Source organism: Rhinopithecus roxellana, chromosome 1, assembly GCF_007565055.1.
Source record: "Rhinopithecus roxellana isolate Shanxi Qingling chromosome 1, ASM756505v1, whole genome shotgun sequence".
NCBI classification, from domain to species: Eukaryota; Metazoa; Chordata; class Mammalia; order Primates; family Cercopithecidae; genus Rhinopithecus; species Rhinopithecus roxellana.
This window is the reverse complement of record NC_044549.1, coordinates 76,310,855-76,333,256: the sequence shown is the minus strand read 5'-3', so window position 1 is coordinate 76,333,256 and position 22,402 is coordinate 76,310,855. Positions and strand designations below refer to the sequence as shown.

The 22,402-nt window shown below is 41.6% G+C and overlaps 1 protein-coding gene across 2 annotated transcripts in view; it reads right to left on the bottom strand.

Moving 5' to 3' along the window:
* Positions 1-22,402, bottom strand: part of CACNA2D3 (calcium voltage-gated channel auxiliary subunit alpha2delta 3) — a 958,335-nt gene that overhangs the window by 571,399 nt on the left and 364,534 nt on the right. For both annotated transcript variants that reach the window (XM_030926087.1, XM_030926131.1), the window contains exon 5: positions 4,556-4,718. In XM_030926087.1, coding sequence (XP_030781947.1) covers positions 4,556-4,718 — 163 coding nt within the window. The remainder of the gene's footprint in view (positions 1-4,555; positions 4,719-22,402) is intronic.

The window sequence follows — 22,402 nt, the reverse complement described above, 5'->3', positions numbered from 1 at the left end:
GGCTCCATAACTGCCTTTCTGACTTCCACAAAGGAGCAGTTGTTCCCACTGCTGCTGCCACTTCAGCTGGGATCTGCCCAACTTGCCCTATTCCACAGCCCACTTGGACAACAAGCTCCCTCAGTCTTGGAGTTACAGTACCTACTCACCTGCTAAAGACCCCCCTTCTAATGCCATCACCTGGGTGATTAGGTTTTAACATACAAATTTTGGAAGGACACAAACATTCAGACCACAGCACTTGAGTCCTGGATGGACACCATGTGCCATGCAGCCCTCTAAGTGTTTAATCCTCAGCACAACCCCCGAGGCAACTCACTATGATTGTCATCTCCAGCTTATGGATGAGGAAAACGAGGCACAGGTATTGTATGCAGTCACAGATGTGAGAGTGGGGCAACCCTGGGGGCAGTGGGTCCTTGTCAGGTTGGATCTGGGTGTGACTCTGGCTCTAGTCTCCCTCCATTCCCAGACGTTTCCAGGCCTTATTCTCTAGCTTTCCTGAAGAGTCTGTGGGCCACCCAGTCTCCTCTCAAAAAGTTTCTTTGCTATTTACATCAGCCAGGTTCTGTTTCTGTTGCTTATAAGAACCATGAAAACACCACAGCCCTGGATGACGTCTCCTAGCTCAGGAGACACAGGCGCCAGCGGTCTCCACGCCAACCAACATCTGGGAAAAACTCAACTGTAAAGAGCAAGGGCGGGGTAAAGGGGGCACAAGGCTGCATCTGCAGGGTCCTCTGCCCTCAGAGAACCTGAAGTAGAGAAGGAAAGACTGCATGCTCTGCGTTCACAAAACAGTGCATTGCTAGAGCAGAGGAATAAACAAAAGTCCCTTCCATCACACAAGACAAAAGGAATTAAGGAGGTTATATTTGAGCTGGTTTCTAAGAATGGGCATTAGGACAAGCAGGAAAGGAGGGACAGGGATAATAGGAATAAAAACAGTGAAATAAAATACAATGAAAGAAAGAGGAAGGTGTGTTCAGTGAACAAAAGCGGGGTCTCACCTGGGTGGACAGAGGTGGAAAGTGGAAATGAAGGAATAGGTTGAGAACATAGCATTTTCTTTCACACACATTCACATATTTACAAACACACATGCACAGACCTGCCCATATAGAGAAACATGCACATACATATAAGGTATATGTGTATATGTACTTGTATGTGTGTGTGTATGTGTGTGTGTGTGTGTGTGTGTGTGTATATATATATATATATATATATATATATATATATATATAAAATTCACAGCACTTCAGTCGAGAAAGTCCTTAAAAGAGTTCAGCTTTATCTGAATTCTCTGCCAGATCATCAGCAGTTCTCACAAAAGCATCCTGCGTCTTGCTTTACTCATAGAGGATACAGAGTCATCTACGGCTCTAAAGGTATCAGCCATTCATCTTCACAGTCTCCGAAATAGTAAGACTCACAGGCTGGGGATGCCAGAGCAGCCACTCAGCAAACATCTGCTGAAGGAGTTTCATTAAAAAAGCTGCTGCATCATGCACCCTGAGGGCCCTGAGATGCATTTCTCAAGACTCTATGAATATGCCTCTTTGAGTTCCCATGGGCACAGCTTGCCCACTGCAGTCTCCTTCAGTGCTCAAGAGAAAGGCGCCTCAGCCAAAGAGGAAAGCACGAACCTGCCTGAGCTGCCTAGTTGCCAGGCCCGCCCACGGAGGCAGAAAGCAGAGTGTAGAAAACAGAGTTTACCAGCTAGCTTCATCTAGGACTAAAAATGATACCCCAGAACATAGATCACAGAAGCTTCTAGGCAAGTATCAAACCACTTTGTATATGCCCACAGAAGTCCAAGCAGCAAGGAGAGAATGACCTTGTATTGGTTTTCTTTGTTGGGGGTAAGATTTCCAACCCAAAAACAGCACAGCCAGTGACCAAGCTCTGAGCATTTGTTTTGAGTACATGTCATCAATAACTAGATCTGAGCTGGAGGGCCTTCTAAACATAAAATATATTTCTGCAGCTTGAAAAGAAAAAAAAAGGCTGTTAGGGGCTGGTTTGAATTAGGTAGAGTGGAGACAGGAATTTGCCTGAAATCCCTGCCTCTCCTCTGCCCTTGGGCAGTGATTCACTGCCTGGCTGAGACAAGATAGAACACCTGGTTGACCCTGGTCCATGCCCTGCAGCCTGGCTGGGTGACAATGGACTGGGCAGAGGTGATGGGCAGATCCCAGGAGGGCTGCTGAGGATGACTTTGAATATCATTATCTATCTCCCATGGCTCAAGAAATCTGACTATCTCTGAAGATTCTGTCTAGGGATCATTACAAGCATGATTCTATAGCCTGTGTGACAAGCAGTGGTGCGGGTCCCTTACGTGTTACTACCATTAAAGGCACAATTATGCCTTGAAAGCTAGAGGTGCAATTCAATCTCTATAATGGTGTTAATGGCTCAAGCAACCTTGAAGCAGCCATCATATTTTAAAAGATCATTCTGAATTGTTTTATGTCTGAAATTGCTCTGTAAAATCGTGTTAATTTTTCATCTTCAGTTGGGAATATATTTAATGCCAAGAAGATGGCTTTCTTCTGGCCACACTGCACAAAAAGGGACAGTTTCATTTAGGATTTCATCTGCCGACAGGATCATTCTGGAGAACTAAACTCCACTGAACGAAGCTGAGCTCAGCCCTCTACGTCTTGGTTCCATTTGTTTCTAAGGAAGAGTCCAAAGTAAAGAGTAGGGTAGAGGATATGGCCCAGTCCAGAGCGCTCTGGGATTTGTTTAGATTGGCATCACTTTCTCCAAGAGGAAAAGAGAAAAAAAGATGAACTGTGGTCCTGCCCATGTGAACAAGTAGACAGGTCCCATCCTTGGCACTCCCACTGCCCCCTGGCTGTCCACACTATGGCCAATATGTGATACATTGTGTTCTAATTATCTCATTATTTGTCTGTTCCCCAAATGAACTGTGAACCCCTTGAGGGAGGGGCTGCATCTGATTCACCTTAGTATCCCCAGTAACTATCAGAACAGTTAATGAATGGGGTACTGCCTCCACTGACTCTTAAGGATGGATAACAGGTAAACCAGGGAAAGGAGACATTAGGTATCCAACCACAAAGAACACACATAGGAAAAATGTTTTAGAGACAGTTAGTTGGAATCTCTTTAATCACCGACCAAGCTCCTTAAATAGTGACTTAGAACATTTCAGAAGTGCAATTGGTATTCATGTTATTTTCCAATAAAAACAACGACAGCTAAAATGCACTGTGCACTTTCTGTATGGTACTGCTGTACTAAGGGCTACACATACATCATTTCATATCCTCTCACTAACCCTCTGAGGGAGGCAGTATCATTATCCCTATTTCACAAATAGGGAAACTGAGGTTCAGAAAGGCAAAGTTGCTTGCTTCAGATCACACAGCCTACAAGAGGAAGAACAGGACTTAAACCCATAGTCCTTGCTCTTGACTACTGAGCTCTTGTGTATGATCTGGAAACTGGATGCTGTGATAGAAACTGGCCCCTGATATCTTTGAAACCTTGATGGGAAACAATGTGGCACATTTTTTACTTTGAAGATCCCATGACTTTCTGGCTTATTTTTCTAGGAAGATAGTTCTTTGTTTAGAAGGTTTTTAGGTATGACCAAGCAGAGCAAACTACTACTCAATAACAATAGGATAAAGATGCTGAGAACAACTTAAACCCTTTATAAACGTCATCCCATTCAACCCTCACAACCACCCCCATGAGGTAGATATGATTATTATTCACATTGTAAGATGAGAAAATTCAGACCTAAAAAGATGGGGTGATATGCCCAAGGTCACAGCCAGAAAGAAGTAGAACACACTGTCTGACCAGAGTCCATCCGATGTCAGAGTCCAGTCCTTGGCTACTATAATCCCAACTGGAATCAGCAGACGGGAACTTTGGGAAAAATAAACTCTAGAGTTTATGTGAAGACTGGATTTGAGGCACACAAACCTAGAAATAAGGAATTCTGTTAAGGTCCATGTTCCTTCCTACTCTGAGAAAAGACCGCAGCTGTTTCCATTGCACCCCTAGGAGCTCTCCAGTCCTTAAATGCCATTCCACAAATTGGAAGAAGAAAACAAAGGTACCACATCAGGGGTCAGCAGACTATAGCCCGCAGGTTACATCCAGCCATCTATTTTTGTAGATAAATTTTACTGGAACACAGTCATGCCCACGATTTACATTTGGCTGCTTTTGTGCCTGAACAGCAGAGCTGAGTCGTTGCAACACAGAATTTATAGCTGGTAAAGCCTAAGATATTTACTATCTGGTCCTTTATAGAAACTGCCAACCCCTGGACTACATGTTAGAGAGCCTGATGTAAACAACCAGCCAGAGAAACAGCAAGCCCAGAAGCTCCAGGCAGAACAGGTACATGCTTCACCTCTCCAGTTGATACCTGACACACTCAGCTTATAACTGTGCTTTTCAAAAATACGAAACAAAACAAAACTATATCCCAAACCAGTCAGCCCCTGCTTCTCAACCCCCTGACTCTTCACCTTCTAAAAGGAGCAGTGGCTGGGAGTCTTACCTTTGTTGTACATGTTCGTTGGTACTTGGACGTCACTTAGACTGATGTTCACAGGCAAATTATTAAAATGGTCATTTGGGGCTAAGATGAATTCCTTTCCCAGCTCCAAAAAATTCCCGTCTTTGTCCCTTTCATTTATCAGCACAGCATTGAAGTATTCATACTGAAAGACAAAGTCAACAAACATTACATGTGGCTTAGGGAAGAGGGCTGTGAACTCACTTAGACCTGGGCACAGGCCATGTGCCATCCCCTACACTGTGGACTCTGATCTGCTCACATAATCTTTTTATGTCTTATGTACTGTCCATGGCTGCTTTTGCATAGGTGAGATAGCATTATATAAATATTTTCCAATGTCACTAAATATTCCTAGAAAACATAAATGTCAAGGGGCAACCCAGTACTTCCTTATGTGCATATAGAGAAAACTGCCCTAAAAATGTTTTAATTCTTTAAATGTTGAAGAGAGACCCTGACTTTATGCAGCCTATATCAAGTTAAAGGAGGCTGAAAATCAACAACAACAACAAAATAACAGGTAAATATATGTCAGATCATCATGCTTGCTCTGGAAAAATAATACAGCAGGGTAAGGGGATTAGCAGCTTCAGAAGGACTGTGTGTTTACACATGGCATTTGAGAAGGTCTCACTGCAATGGCAACACTCCCATAGAGATTAAACGAGGGGAGAAATCCAGTGGCGTGAGCATCAGGGAAGCATCCAAGAAAGAACAGCAAGGGGAAAGCCCTCAAATGGGAGTGTGCTGGCATGATTTACAAATGGCTATATCATCATCATCTCACTTATACAGAAGGCTTACTTTGTATCAGAAATTACTCTAAGTGCTTTTCATGTGTTAACTCCTTTGATTCACCTAACAATGTTATGAGGTGGATTTTATGAATATTCCTACTTCACAAATGAGGACACTTAGGAATAGAGAATTTATGCATCCTGCAAAAAATTACACAGCTGATAAGGAGAGCCAGAATTCAAATACAGGCAATCTATCTTGAGTCTGTGCTTAAATCTACTGCATAAGATGGCCGATGGCAGGTGTGGGTGGAATTAACAGAGCAGAACCTTAAAATAACTACAATTAATATGCTCCAGAGGCTACTGGAAAAAGTGGATAACATGCAACAACAGATGGGTAATATAAGCAGGGAGGTGGATATTCTATGAAAGAATCAAGTGAAATGCTAGAAATCAAAAACATTATAACAGAAATGAAGAATACCTTTGCTGGTTCATTAGTAGACTGGACACAGTGAAGGAAATAATCAAGAGGATGAAGATGTGTCAAAAGAAACTCCCCAAAAAGAAACACAAAAAGAAGAGAAAATAAAAAGGGAACAGAATATCCAAGAATTGTGAGACAATCACAAAAGGTGTAACATATGTATAATGGGATACCAGACTGAGAAGAATGGAAACTGAAATATTTGAAATAATAATGGCTGAGTATTTTCCAAAATTAATGACAAAAATCAAGCTACAGATCAAGGAAGTTCAGAGAATACTGAACGCAATTAATATTACAAAGATTTACATCTTGTAATACATATTGTATTCAAACTGTATAAAATCAAAGAAAAAGAGAAAATCTTGAAAGAAACCAGAAAGGGCCGGGCGCGGTGGCTCACGCCTGTAATCCCAGCACTTTGGGAGGCCGAGGCGGGCGGATCACAAGGTCAGGAGATCGAGACCACAGGTGAAACCCCATCTCTACTAAAAATACAAAAAAATTAGCCGGGCGCGGTGGCGGGCGCCTGTCATCCCAGCTACTCAGGAGGCTGAGGCAGGAGAATGGTGTGAACCCAAGAAACAGAGCTTGCAGTGAGCCGAGATCGCGCCACTGCACTCCAGCCTGGGTGACAGAGCAAGACTCCATCTCAAAAAAAAAAAAAAAAAGAAACCAGAAAGAGGGTGGGATAGTCTTACCTGTAGGGGAACATGGATAATGATTACATCATACTTCTCTTCAGAAGCCATGCAGGCAAGAAGAGAATGGAGTGAAACACTTAAAAAGTGTTCAAAGAAAGAACCATCGACCTAGAATTCTGTATCCCATGAAACTACCCTTCACAAGTAAAGGAGAAATAAAGACCTTTTCAGGCAAACAAAAATGAAGGAATCTGTTGCCAGTAGACTTGCGTTGCAAGAATTGTTAGAAGTTCTTAAGAAAGAAGGAAAATGATAGAGTTTAGAAATTGTCATCTGCAATAAGAAAGGAAGAGTGTTTGGCCAGGCACAGTGGCTCCTACTTGTAATCCCAGAACTCTGGGAAACCAAGGCAGGAGGATTGCTTGAGCCCAGGAGTTCGAGACCAGCCTGGGCAACATGGTAAAACTCTGTCTCCACAAAAAAAAAAAAAAAAAAAAAAAAAAAAAATTCGTCGGGCAAATTAGTCGGGCGTGGCGGCACCCACCTGTAGTCCCAGCTACTTAGCAGGCTGAACCAGGAGGATCACCAGAGCCTGAGTCATGATTGTTGTGCCAGTGCCCCCTAGCCTGGGTGACAGAGACATGTCTTATAAAAAAAAAAATGTATTAGAGCAGGAATAAATGAAGGTAGATATTTTGTTATTCTTAACTAATCTAACATATAACAGCTTGTTCAAAATAATAATAGTAATATATTACTGTCTATGGACAAGTGAAATGAATAATAGCAGTGTTATAAGAAACTGGAGGGAGGAACATGGAATACTCTGTACTATGATTTGAATGTGTTCCCTCCAAAATTCAGGTGTTCCAATGTGACCATAGTAAGTGGTGTGGTCATTAAGAGATGAATAGGCCATGAGGGCTCCTCCCTCATGAATAGGATTAGATATCCTTATAAAAGGGATTGAGACAGAAGGTCTGTCCCTTTTGCCATTCTATCTTCTACCAGGTGAGGAAACAACACTCTTCCCTTCAAGAGGATACAGTATCAGTGCACCATATTGGAAGCAGAGCAGCCCACACCAGACACCAAACACGCCAGCACCTTGATCTTGGGCTTTTCAGCATGCAGAATTGTGAGAAAATAAATTTCTTTTCTTTATAAATTAAGAAGAATTTATAAAGTCTCAGGTATTCTGTTGTAGCAGCACAAATGGGCCAAGACACTCAGTTATAAGATACCTGCACTACACATGAAGTAGTGTACGGTTATTTGAAGTGAACTTAAATAAGTTGTAAATGCAGACTGCAAACTTTAAGGCAACTACTGAAATAACTGTAAAAGGAAGCATAATTTATATGCTAAGAGAGGAGAGAAAATTAAGTCACATAATATGTTCAATTAAAACTAGAGAAGGCAGAAAAAGAGTAGAAGAAAGAAAAGTAAGAGACAGAAGGAAGGAAGGAAGGAAGGAAGGAAGGAAGGAAGGAAGGAAGGAAGGAAGGAAGGAAGGAAGGAAGGAAGGAAGGAAGGAAGGCAGGCAGGCAGGCAGGAGAGACAGCACGCGAGCGAGAGACCTGGGGTAGTGAATAGAAAACTGTTACAAATATGGTACATATAAATCCAACTACATCAATAATCACCTTGAATGTGCATGGTATAAATACATCAATCAAAAGACAGAGGCTGTCAGAGTAGATTAAAATACAAGACCTAACTATATTTTGTCCATAAGAAGCCCACTTTAAACATAAAGACACAGACATATCAAAAGTAAAGAGATGAAGAAAGATATACCATGCTAACATTAATCAAAAGAAAGTGAGGGTAGTTGGTTTAATTTCAGACAAAAAAGACTTCAGAGCAGGGAAAATGATCAAGGAATAAGATGGGCAGGCATTATTTAATGATAAAGAGGTCAATTCTCTAAGAAGACAAAGCAATCCTTAATGTAGTATGCATCTAACAGCAGAGTGTTAAAATACATGAAACAAAGACTGATATAACTGCAAGGAGAAACAGATGAACTAGCTATCATAGTTAAAGACTTATATGCCCCTGTATCAGTAATTGACAGACTCAGGAGACAAAACATTGGTAAGAATATAGTTGAAATGAACAACACCATCAATTGGATCTAATTTACATTTACAGAATACTTCATCCAACAAGAGCAGAATACACATTCTTCTTAAGCATGTAAAGATGCTTGCTTGGAACATTCAAGATAGACCACATTAGGGGCCCTAAAACACATCTTCACAAACTTAAAATAATGGAAATCATACAGTGTCTGCTCTCAGACTACAGTGAAATTAAACTAGAAATCAATAACAAAAAAACATAGCTGAAAAAAATCCCAAAATATTTGGAGATTAGACAACATACTTTCAAAAGAATTCCCAAGATATTTTTCTAAAAATTAAAATGAAAATACAGCCTATCAAAAGGTGTGGGATGTAGCAAAAGCAAAGCTTACAGGTAAATTTATAGCACTGAACACATGTATCAGAAGAGAAAAGAAGATCTAGAAGCAATCATTTAAGCTTCTACTTTAGGAAACTAGAAAAAGAAGAGCATATCAAATCTAAAGTAAGCAGAAAAAATGTATATTTTTTATTTTGCAAAGCAGAAACCAATGAAATTAAAAACAGAAAATCAGTAGAATCAATGAAACCAAAAGTTTGTTCTTTTTAGAGATTATTGTAGTACAACGACTCAAATAAAAATTAACAAAGGGTACATAAGGCAAAGTCCTGATGAATTCAGGTGCAAGCTTCCAAGAGTTCTGCCCCAGTGCAATCACACAGATTATACTTAATTCTTCTAATAATGAGTTGTAATAAAACATTGGAAGTGGTATCTAACAGAGACTCAGCACTCAGGATTTTACTGGGGGTTGGTCCTGTAGCAATACTACTTTCAAACTTAACCTAGTTAACAATTATGGAATTCCATACCTAACAACTGCAGAGCGCACATTCTTTTCTAGATCATATATTGGGCCATCAAATGAGTCTCAATAACTTTAAAATGACTGAAATCCACATATTACGTTCTCTGATAATAATGGGCTAAATTTAGAAATCAATGTATGACATTGATATGAAAAATATCACTGATATCTATATTTTAATAAAAGATGATACCTGGAAATGGCCTAAAGATGTGGATATTAAACAAAATGCTTATTAATAATACATATGTCAAGGAAAAAAATGACATGGGAAATTGGAAAATGTTTTGAAATTAATCATAATGAAAACAACATACAATATTTGTGAGATGCAGCTAAAGTAGAGCTTAGAGAAAAAGTTACACATTTAAAAGCTTATAATATAAAAAGAAAAAAATTTCAAGATAGTCTAACCTTAAGATTCTACCTTAACAAGGTATTAAAAAGATGAATAAATGAAACTCAAAAGAAGGAATAAAGTAATAGAGGTAAGTACAGAAATTTAAAACTAAATAAATAACAGGGAAAAATAATAATACCAAAATTTGGTTCTTTAAAATAATTAACAAAATTATGAAATTCTAGTTAGACTGACTAAGAAAAAAAGTAAGAAAGCGGAAAATACCAGTATCTGGGATGAAAGAAGAAACATTACTCTAGATCTTGCAGACAATGAAAGGATAAAGGAATATTACAAACAACTTTATGCCAATAAGTTCAATAATGTAGGTTAAATGTCAAACTCCTTGGGAAACAGAAATTATTAAAACAGACACAAGAAGAAATACAAAATATAACTGGTCCTAGAAATATTTCACTATTAATAGCCATGATAAAACTAACAAATAACTCTAGGTTTACATGCCTTAACTGATGGATTCTATCAAATATATGAGAAAAAATAAAAACAATCTTTATATAGACTCTTTTGGAAAATTAGAGGAGAGAAAACTTCCCATCTAATTTAATGAGGGTAGCCTAACCTTGACACCAAACCAAACAAGAACATTAAAAGAAAAAGAAAAAGAAAAAGAGGCCGGGCGCGGTGGCTCAAGCCTGTAATCCCAGCACTTTGGGAGGCCGAGACGGGCGGATCACAAGGTCAGGAGATCGAGACCATCCTGGCTAACACGGTGAAACCCCGTCTCTACTAAAAAATATAAAAAAACTAGCCGGGCGAGGTGGCGGCCGCTTGTAGTCCCAGCTACTCGGGAGGCTGAGGCAGGAGAATGGCGTAAACCCGGGAGGCGGAGCTTGCAGTGAGCTGAGATCCAGCCACTACACTCCAGCCTGGGCGACAGAGCGAGACTCCGTCTCAAAAAAAAAAAAAAAAAAAAGAAAGAAAAAAAAGAAAAAGAAAAAAACTGTACGCCAATATCCCTCATAAGCCTAGATACAAAAATCTTAACAAAATTTTAAATCAAATCCACCTATAAATAAAAGGATAATACATCACGACCAAATGGTATTAATCCCAGGAATTCCAGGTTGGTTTAATACTTGATTAATCAACATAATTCACCACATCAACAGAACAAAGAAGAAAAATCATACCATCAAATAGATAAGGAAAAAGCATGTGATAGAATTCAATTTTTGTTCATCATAAAAACCCTCAGGAAATTTGAAATAAAGAAAAATATCTTCAACCTAATGAAAAGCATTTACAAAAAAACCTGTATCTGACATTATACTGATAATGAAGCACTGAACGTTTTCTCCCTAAGATCAGGAACAAGGCAAGGTTGTCTTACCACTTCTATTCAACACTGTAATGGTGGTCCTGGCAAATACTGTAAGACAAATAAATAAATAAAAGCCATAGGTATTGAAAACGGAAAAAACCTATCTCTGCTTTTCTATATAGATTTTGTCTATATAGAAAATCCTAAGGAATTCACATAATATAACTTAAAAGAGAGTTAACAAGTTCACAGTATACAAAATAAATACACAAAATCCATTTTATTTCAACATACTAACATAAAACAGTTGGAAATTGAAGTTGAAAATAATAGCATTTATGATAGCATAGAATAACATAGGTATAAATTAAACTACAATAGGTGTATATTAAACTATGCGAAATGCCTGTATACTACAAAGTACTAAAACCCACAAAATATTTCTGTTTGAACTTAAAGAAGACTTATATAAATGGAGAGAGATAGCTTGCTCAAAAATTGGAGAATTCTATTTTATGATGCAAGTTCTTCCCAAAGTGATCTATAAATTCAGTGAAATCCCAATCAAAATATATATGACTTTTTAATAGAAATTGAAAAGCTGATTTTAAATTTTACATATAAATAAAACAAACCTCGATTTTCAAAAGAATTTTTAAAAAGAAGAAAAAAGCCCAAGGACTCACATTTTCTGATTTTAGGCCTTCCTCTAAATCAAATTAATCAAAGTAGTATGGTATTAGCATTAGAATAGACAAACAGATCACTGAAACAAAGGAGAGTCCAGAAATAAAGCTGCACATACACAGTCAATGGACATCCAATAAAGGTGCTTAGGTAATTCAGTGGGGATAGTATTTTCAACAAACTGTGCTGAAACAAATGACTAAAAACTACATTCTCTAACTCACATCATACACATATGAATTTGAGATGGATGATAGACTTAAATGTAAAAACTAAATCTGTAATATTTCTAGAACAAAAGGAAAGTATACTTTCATGGCCTCCAGGAAGGCACTGATTTCTTGGGCTACATAGAAGGTACTTACCATTTTAAAAATGGATAATTTGGAATTTATGAAAACTCAAAACTTCTGGTCATCAAATTCACCAGTAATAAAACAAAAATGAAAGCCACTGTTCAGGAAAAACTATTCGTAATATACACACCTGAAAAATGACCTGTGCCAAAATATGTAAAAAACTCCTGTAACTCAACTGAAAATATTAATCACAATATGGGCAAAAGATTTGAACAGACATTTTACAAAGGAAAGTATGTGAATGGTCAATCTGCAGACCAACATGTGCTTAATGCCATTAGTCATCAGGGAAATACAAAATAAAATTCCAATCAGATGCCATTTTATACCCACTAGAAGTGCTAACATTAAACATTCTGGTAATATTGAACATTGCCAAGGATGTGGAGCAACCAAAAATCTCATATATTGCTTGTGGAAATATAAAATGGTATGAACACTTTGGAAAAACATTTTGCAGCTTCTTATAAAGTTAAACATATATCTACCACATGACCCAGCAATTCCACTCCTAGGTATTTACCTAAGGGAAATGAGAACATATGCCCACAAAAATATTTGTGGGAATATTCATGGAAACCCCATTCATAATAGCTCCAAACTAGAAATAATCCAAATATCCATTAACAGGTAAAAGAATTAACAAATCTGTGATATATTCATGTAACGGATTACTACTTAACAACCACTTACTGATATATTCAAAAGATAAATGAATCTCACAAACACTCTGAGTAAAAGAAACCAGAGACAAAAGAATACATATGCATGATTCCATACATATGAAGTTCTAATACAGGCAAAATTATCTTCAATAGTGATGGCACTCAGGAGTTGCTTCTGGGAGGGAGAGAGAGAGTCAACTAGAGAGGTACACAAGAGAGCTTCCTGGCGTCCTGGAAATTTCCCTATCTGGTTGATTGTTTGTCTGTTTGTTTGTTTTGAGATGGAGTCTCACTCTGTCACCCAGGCTGGAATGCAGTGGCCTGATCTTGGCTCACTGAATCCTCTGCCTCCTGGGTTCAAGTGATTCTCCTGCCTTACCCTCCCAAGTGACTGGGATTACAAGTGTGCGCCACCACGCCCTGCTAATTTTTGTATTTTTAGTAGAGATGGGGTTTCACCATGTTGGCTAGGCTGGTTTTGAACTCTTGGCCTCAAGTGATCTGCCCTCCTCGGCCTCCCAAAATGCTGGGATTACAGGTGTGAGCTACTGCACCTGGCCAAATTTCCCTATCTCAGTGATGCATGGGTTACTCAGGTGTATTCATTTGTCAGTACTCACTGAATTGCATGCTAAAGAATTGTGCATTTTTCCATATAGAAATTCATGCCTCAATAAAAAAAATTAAAGTCAAAAAAGACCTTTCAATTCTTTTTTTTTTTTTTTTTTGGCTTTTTTTTTTTATTATTATACTTTAAGTCCTAGGGTACATGTGCATAACGTGCAGGTTTGTTACATATGTATACTTGTGCCATGTTGGTGTGCTGCACCCATCAACTCGTCAGCACCCATCAATTCGTCATTTATATCAGGTATAACTCCCAATGCAATCCCTCCCCCCTCCCCCCTCCCCATGATAGGCCCCGATGTGTGATGTTCCCCTTCCCGAGTCCAAGTGATGTCATTGTTCAGTTCCCACCTATGAGTGAGAACATGCGGTGTTTGGTTTTCTCTTCTTGTGATAGTTTGCTAAGAATGATGGTTTCCAGCTGCATCCATGTCCCTACAAAGGACGCAAACTCATCCTTTTTTATGGCTGCATAATATTCCATGGTGTATATGTGCCACATTTTCTTAATCCAGTCTGTCACAGATGGACATTTGGGTTGATTCCAAGTCTTTGCTATTGTGAATAGTGCCGCAATAAACATACGTGTGCATGTGTCTTTATAGCAGCATGATTTATAATCCTTTGGGTATATACCCAGTAGTGGGATGGCTGGGTCATATGGTACATCTAGTTCTAGATCCTTGAGGAATCGCCATACTGTTTTCCATAATGGTTGAACTAGTTTGATTAATTCAAAAAGTTTGCAGAAACAGAACACAAGTTAATAAATTCCATCCCTAACCATTTTTTAAAGCAAAATTCACTGCAAGATGCCACCCAGAAACAAAAGAAATCAAACTTTTCTGCTGAAAGACCAATCAATAGCACTCTGTACTGTGCAGAAATACCTTGACCAGCCCATGAACCGCTCAATGCCAACGGGAAGGACACCTTCTTTTAAGCAGTCTGCTTTCTAGGAAACAAATCAGCAGCACTTCTTCCCACAGCACCTGATATGGTTTGGCTCTATGTCCCCACCCAAACCTCATCTTGAATTGTAATCCAAATTGTAATTCACAGGTGTCAAGGGAGGGACCTGGTGGGAGGCGATTGGATCATGGGGGCAGTTTCCCCTGCTGTTCTCATGACAGTGAGTGAACTCTCATGAGATCTGGATGTTTGATAAGTGTGCCCCTTCATGCTTGCTCTGTCTCCCTCTCCCTCTCGCCTGCCACCACGTAAGATGGGCCTGCTTCCCCTTCTGCCATGATTGTAAGTTTCCTGAGGCCTCCCCAGCCATGTGGAACTGTGAGTCAATTAAACCTCTTTCCTTTATAAATTACCCAGCCTCAGGTATTCTTTATAGCAGCGTGAAAATGGACTAATCCAGCACCCTGTTAAAGGAAGTCTTAATCTTCCATAGACCCAAGAGCTTCACAGGTTATCTACCTTTTCCAAACTCAAGCCTTCACTCCATCGTTTCATAGAACTGGAAGTTATTTAAAACAGCAAAATGAAGCCTCAGCCTGCTTGACAAAGAACAATGCAATAATGGTTCCCGCACAGGCTCTCTGAAAGCAGCTTCAAAACTGCCATTTAATTGAATAATCTGTGCTGCCCAGAATGCAAATGAAATAGGGATGAAAGCCTAAGCATGATTTTGTTCAATGGCGCTCATCATTTACCAGGGACGATTGTGTGTTCTGCTTCTCCTCCCCAAACCCATTTGTCTGTTCTGTATTGATTTTGAAAAGGCTGATTCAGTACAAACAAGAAGAATCATTTCTCAGTCCTTGGAATGCATTGCTCTAATTATGAGGCTCAGTGGTTTTGTCCATATGATCAATGCAGGAAAAGACGTGTTTAGTCCAAGTCACCTCAGTATTTCTGAATGCTTGTTCCCCATGGCATTGGAGTAAATTTAATTCTTTTGTGGGTGTGTCTGATGACCTACTAAGTGTGATGGGGGCACAACAGAACTAATCCAGGGGCACAAAATGTGGCATATAAAATACCAAAGACAAAGTACTGGGTATGCTGTTCACCAGATACTGGCCCAGGCCCAGGCTCAGAAGGTGGTTCAATGAGTAAGTATTCAAAAGTAAATAGGGCAGGGGCCAGCAAACTTTTTCTGTCAAGGGTCAGACAGTAAAGATTTTGGGCTTCAGAGTCTTTGTTGCAGCTCTTCACCTGTACTGTTGTGGCATGACAGCTGCCATAGATAATACATAAGCAAACAGGGCTGGCTGTGCTCCAGTCATTTACCAGAAAATTACAAAGTTGCAAAAAAGATTTGGCCTTCAGGCTATAGTTGGTCGACCCAGGCAGCAGGATGCTGGGAGATATTCAAGGGACAGAAATTATTAAAAACTTCTCTGACTGGAAGGGATTTTCAGCAAAGATGCACGAGGCTGGGCCTTGAAAATTGGAAGACTAGGACATGCCAAGATAAGGAGGGAGACAGGAGAAGTTAAGGCACAGGAGCTGGTAACTAGGGAAGGGAATAGGACATATCTCAGATTGGCTGAATGAGAGGGTGGTAATGGGGAGTTCAGAGACAAAAATAGGTGGAGACCAGGGCAGAGAAGGTCCTGAATACTGGAATAAGCACCTGGACATTGTTTTCTGGACCAGCGATTCCAAACATTTTTGATCAAGCATTCGTTTCACTAAAAGGTTCTTGAGGCTATGTGCGGTGGCTCACGCCTGGAATCCTAACACTTTGGGAGGTCGAGATGGGTTGATTGCCTGAGCTCTGGAGTTCAAGACCAGCCTGGGCAACACAGTGAAACCCTGTCTCTACTAAAATACAAAAATTAACCGGGCGTGGCAGCATGCACCTGTAGTCCCTCCCTACTCGGGAGGCTGAGGCAGGAGAATTGCTTGAACCCGGCAGGCGGAGGTTGCAGTGAGCGGAGATAGCGCCACTGCGCTCCAGCCTGGGTGACAGAGCCAGACTCTGTCTCCAAAAAAACAAACAAACAAACAAAAAGTTTTGAGCAATTATCTCCCACATACGTATTTATTTATAACTCATATGTACCACCTGCCATTATCTTAATAAAAGAAACTACAAAAATGCCATTAAATGTAAATGGAAATTAAAGTAGCATATTCTCTCTGGGCATTTCATTCTCTCTAGGCTCCCTCCATGCAGCCCCAGGTGCAGCATGTCCAGAGAATGAGCTGTACAACAGGAAGTCGTTCTACAGCATACTCACAAGGAAACAGGTTTTTTTCTTTTTCAATAAACAAAGTTTGGCAAATACAGGGAGAGCTGAGTTTAAGGAAAGGCAAAGAGGTTTATTCATTGAAGGACCTATCAGAGTCTTTAACTCTTTCTGAGAATGTATGATGTACACTTTGAATATTTGGGGTTTGGGATCACATGGAGCACTCCCAAAATGTAGCATGTAGCTATCCATTTCAGTAACATGAGGCTCACTTTACCGGTACTTGTGTGATTCCTTTATCCATACACAACTGCCCCATGACACAAGTTCTACAACTTCAGGAACCATGTCTGTGTTTGCTCACTGCTGTATTCCTAGTCCCTGGTGCGGTGACAACTGGTAATCAGTTGTTGGTGGACTGACCAAATGAAAGTGTCAAAATCCATTTGATCCACAGGCCTCTCACAGGACCTGCACTCCACAGAACTGCCTCCACAATCAACTCTTCAGGCCGGGTGAGGCCCGGGGAAAGCTGCTCAGAGGTGAGGAAGATCATGCTGTAAGTAATGGCTCCCATAGCCTGGGGTAAGGGAAAGCTGTAGGAGGCCTTGGTCCTATCGTTGCACGGCCTCTGTCACAAATTTGGACAGAGGAGTCGGTCCAGAGTAGTAGGGTAAAGGTAACTCCAAAAGTGTCCAGAATTGGTAGTCTGTGCCATCACCACAGGAGGACAAGACTCCTGCCTTTGTGATACCTTGATAGTTCTGCAGCTTCCCTAAGGGCCACCTGGGCATCCCTCTTGCCTACAGAGTTCCTCTCCTTGAATGCCACTGTCACAGAAAGTGGCAATTTTCAGCTCTGATAGAGGTGCCACCAGAGAAAGGAATCCACTGCTCCAGCCCTCTGCCCCTGTAGAATCCAGCTGCTCTGACCTAATCACCAGTTCATCTAGGCTCCTGTCGCCATATAGAGCAAAGCTTCAGATTCTACAGGAAGAACTCCTAGACAGCAAAAAGGCTCCGTTTGAGTGTCCTCACTGGTGGGCTGGCAGTGACTGCCTGTGTGTGCTGAGAAAGTTTCTGAGTCTGTATCTCAACCAGAGGAAAGGGTGCTACCTTCTCACTGGTGGCCCAGCCTCTCCTACACCACCTACATCCTCCGAAACACATTACTCTCCAGTTTAGAGGCTGGCAAACTTTTTCTGCGAAGAACCCCCAGATAGTAAATATTTTAGGTTTTACAGGCCAGACAAGGCTCTGTTGCAACATTCAATTTTGCTGTTTTAGTAAAAACAGCCAAATGTAATACATTTTAAAAATGGGTGTGGCTGTGTTCCAATAAAACTTTCTTTATAAAAACAGGCAGCTACCAGGATATGGCCTGCAAGCCCTCATTTCCTGAACCCTGCTCCGGTTCCCTCTTTCCAGGTGAGAGCACCTAATCTCAGAAATCAAGGTGTCCTAAGACAGTGCTTCTCAACTCTGGCCAAATTTCAGAACAACGAACTCTGAATCCCTGGACAGGGGTCCAAGCAGCAGGATTGTTTCAGTCTCCCCAAGTGAGTTCAATGTGCAGCCCAGGCTGAGACACTGTGTTTTCAAGGGTGGCTTCTCCTTCCCTTTCCTGTAGGGTAAGTTGCATAACAAAAATGCAAGGTGCCACCGCAAAGGGCTTGTTTCCTAGGCAGGCAGTCTGCTCCACACATTTTGACGTGGAAATTAAATTCTTCCTGCAGCTTGTCGCATTGTTTCCTGTATGCCTGCTGTAGAGCCAACTGGCTGCAAACTCCCTAAGAGGTGCATCTGAGCTTCTCTCACAGCGATGCACCACTGAACCGAAGAACAAGTCCTACTCCTAAAATCCAGCCTGGCAGATAGATCTAGAATACATGATCATCAGCAAAGCCAGTGCCCACTCAGTAAGTGACTATTAGTCAAGGTTCTCCAAAGAAACAGAACCAATAGGAGAGAGAGAGAGAGAGAACATAGAATATAGATAGGATAATGAGATATGTATATATTCCTTATACAAGCCTCAGTCTCCTCATCTGTAAAGTGGAGTAACTGTGAACTCCTTCACAGCTGTATGCCCAGGTCCAGGTCCTATCACAGAATCCAGCACAGGGAAGAGAAGTAAGAACTCAGTACCAGGAATCCATAGTGATGGGCTCCATCACACCTGCAGGGCTCAAGGGTCTCCCACTCTCCCTGAAGCCTTCCCCCTTCCCAGCAACCCCGCTTCCTCTGAACTCTTCTCCCCATGGGGGAAATTGGTGGGTTCTTTGGACCTTTCCTTCATGGTATTCACTCCACTGGTGAGCTCCCTAAGGACAGGCAGCTACCTATGCATCCCTGGTTTCCTGGAGCATCTGTCCTTCCCAGCATCTGTGGAGGAGCCTTTCTCACCTCCACGGTCCTGGCGTCAGGCACAGTGCCCAGAGGTCCTCAGTGAAAGGCATGAGGATGAGTGAACAGACATGGCTGTCTTTGTCTGTACTATTTAGGGAAACATTTTTGTGTTTTACCTCCAGCTAGGAAGAGCCTTCCCACTCTCTCCCTGGCAAGTTAGATCAAGCCAGGGGAAGAATTAGGTGGACCTCCTGATTCTGTTGACACCTTCCTCTGCCTGGATTCAACCCTGCATTCCATTCGTGAAGTGGGAACCCGCCTGGTGTGGCCCGGAGAGCCAGGGCATGGGAGCCTATTGCGCAGGGATGGAACGGTGCTTACTTCTGAGTCTTGGACTGTTTCTCTTTCTGTGAAGTGGGACCTCCTCAGGTCTTTCTGTGATCGAATGGGATACAATGTACAAAAGTCAGCACACAGTGCCTGCAGCAGGTTCCTAATGTGTTTTGGTTTTCTCCTTTTTTCCTTATTGTTTTCTTCTTCCCAGCTCTGGGATGATGGCCAACTTTTTACAACTTAGATAAAAAAATAAAAATTAGTAGGAATACTAGTTCTACATGAGCCAAGCAAACACCAGCTCCCAGTGTATGTGTCCTCTGGGGAAGTGACATACATTACTACTAAGTCATGCCCCTCTCCAAAGGTTTAGTGCCGTCTGGTTATTACTCAATAATCTCATTTTCTTCTCATACATGAAAATTGATTTTTTTAATGATCTGTTCCAGAATATTTCTAAGTATTAACATTGCATTAACTCATTTATAATCCCCCAAGTGTCACAGTTCCTTTAAAAAAAAAAAATAGATAATGAATATCCCTCTCCCAGCCATCTGGAATCTCCAGCCTGAGAAAATTCAAATACAAGTATTAATGGCCTACTTAACAAGCCACTTACGAAGACCTTCCAGTGCAGCTTTCTGCAGGCCTAGCCGGCCACTGGGCATTTCACTCTAAAAGCCACGGAGTGAAGTGTTTAACTCCAGTACACTGAGTTCCAACCCCAGCTCTGCTGCTTATCTACAGCCTCTCAGCTCCGCATCCATAAAATGAGTTTATAACCACCCATATTATGGTCAAGTTTCCTAGAGGAAAAAATGGAGAAAGAGTCAAAAGCACTCAGTTCGGTGCCTGGCACACAATATTAGATTGAACTGTATAAAACTACCCTCTTGTGAGTTAAAAAAGTGTCGAATACCAGCAAGTTCATGTGGTCCTACCTACAAGGGTTCCAACAAATGGCAGTAGCCACTATTGCAGTGGAGCTGGCTGACAGGCGGAGGACAAAGGGAAATGCTGAAAGGCAGGGTGAAGACACAGTCATCTCCCACATCTGATCCCTCAGCAACCACTTTGAGTCCCTCAATATCATCTCCTTATGGCAGAGTGAGCTTCCAGAAATACCAACCTGAGTGGGCCATCTCCCCGCATGCAATTCTTCAGGGACTTTTCACTGCTCTTAGGACACAAGACAAGATCCTTAGCATGGCAGACGAGGCCCTGCCCACTCTGGCCTCTACCCTCCTGGCCAGCCACACCAGCATCACCTCCCCTCTGTCCCCTCCATTCAGCCTCCCTGGTCTCTGCTGGTAGCTCCAATGCACCATGATTCTCTATGCATGTGGTCTCTGTCCATGCTTGTCTCCCTGCCCAGGACACCTGCTCCACCTTCTGCTCACACAATCCTGGTTCCTCCTTGGATTCAGTTCAGTTATCATGTGCCCAGGGCAGCTGCCTCTGAACTCCTTGACTCGGGATCTTGGAGCCTCACGAGCCTGTCCCATATAGTACTTATCCCAGGGGTCATTGCACACTTATCTGAAGGGGTCATCGCACACTTATCTGAGTGATTACTCATTTGATAGGGCCTCTACTCTACAGTGTGAGATACATGTTTGCAGGAATCATAGCTGTTTCTTCCTGTGCCACTGTAATCTCAGTATCTAATACAATACACAGTACAGAACAGGTACTCAGTAGAGACTGCTGAAGGAATGTGAAGAAAGACAGAAGGGAGAGTCTCAGCTCAGCAATGTCCTACAGTGGCCTGAGGACATGGCAGGGGCTCAGAGGGGCTAAGGGCAGCCATTAGTAAGCCAAGATATAACCTAGAGAGTCAGGATGAACTGTTAGGGGAACTGTGTAGAGTCCAAGGGCCTGGGCTCTTGTGAGGCTAGTCAGGCTGCTGTGCAGTCTAATGCCATGATGGGGGGTGGGGTTCATGAGGTAGCTAGGAACCCCCATGAGGGCTCCATCATGACCCAAAAAGCCCTCATAAGAAGACATCAGACTAATGGACACCCCAGCCTGGCAGGGCCTTTCATCAGTTCTTTCATTCATCAGTTGGTTTCTGAAGGCCTCCTATGTGCTCCTTCTACCCTTGCTTCCCTCTGCCCCGTAGCAGCCAGAATGATCCTTTTAAAATGAAATAAAACTACCTTGCTTAAGCAACCCATCCCATTGGTATGGAATAACCAAGGTCATGCTTGATCTAGCTCTTTCCTGCCTCTCCTACTCATTCAGATGCACAGGCCGTCTTTGGATCTTCAAATAGACAAAGCTCATTACCATTTCAGAGTGTTTGCCTTTACTGTTCATCCTGCCTGGAAGCCTATTCCCCCAAGACCTTGGTACGGGTGGCTTCAGGTCTTAGCACAAATGCTGGCTCCACAGGAAGACCTTTCCTAAACACACTCTCCTGTACCTTTCCTGCACTGCCAAGCCCAGCCCCATCCGACAGCACTTTGTATGATGATGGGCATGTTCTGCACCTGCACTGTCTGATACAACAGCCACCAGCCACGTATGGTCACTGAGCATGTGGAAAGGTCACCAGACTGAATAACTGATTTTTTACTTTTATTTCATTTTAATTACTTTTACTTTAAATAGCCACCCATGGCTTGTGGTTACCACACTGAACAACAGGCCCACGACCCTAGATATTTTTCTTTATGGCATTCAATACCTAAAGTGCTAAAAATTGTTCCTAAGCTTTCTGTCCATCTCCTCCATTAGAAACTTGAGCTTCCTATGAAGAGAAATTTTTTTATCTTGTTCATAGTTGGAACTCTAGGGCCTGGCTGTTGGGAGACCCTCAAATGTGATTTGAATAAGTAGGCTTGTGTCAAAAACTGTGTCAACATACTTATCCTAATAATATGGATCCAAGAGCAGAGGTCTCCACTCCAGGACTTGTCCCCAAGCAATAGTAAGATGTGCCATGCTTGTTGCTACTAATGACAGAAGTACATTTGCAAAGGACTGTCTTTTTATTCCCTCTTTGATACAGGGTCTCGCTCTGTCACCCAAGCAGGAGTGCAGTGGCACAATTTCAGTCCACCGCAGCCTCAACCTCCTGGGCTCAAGCATTCCTCCCAACTCAGCCTCCAAAGTAGCTGGGACTACAGGTGCAT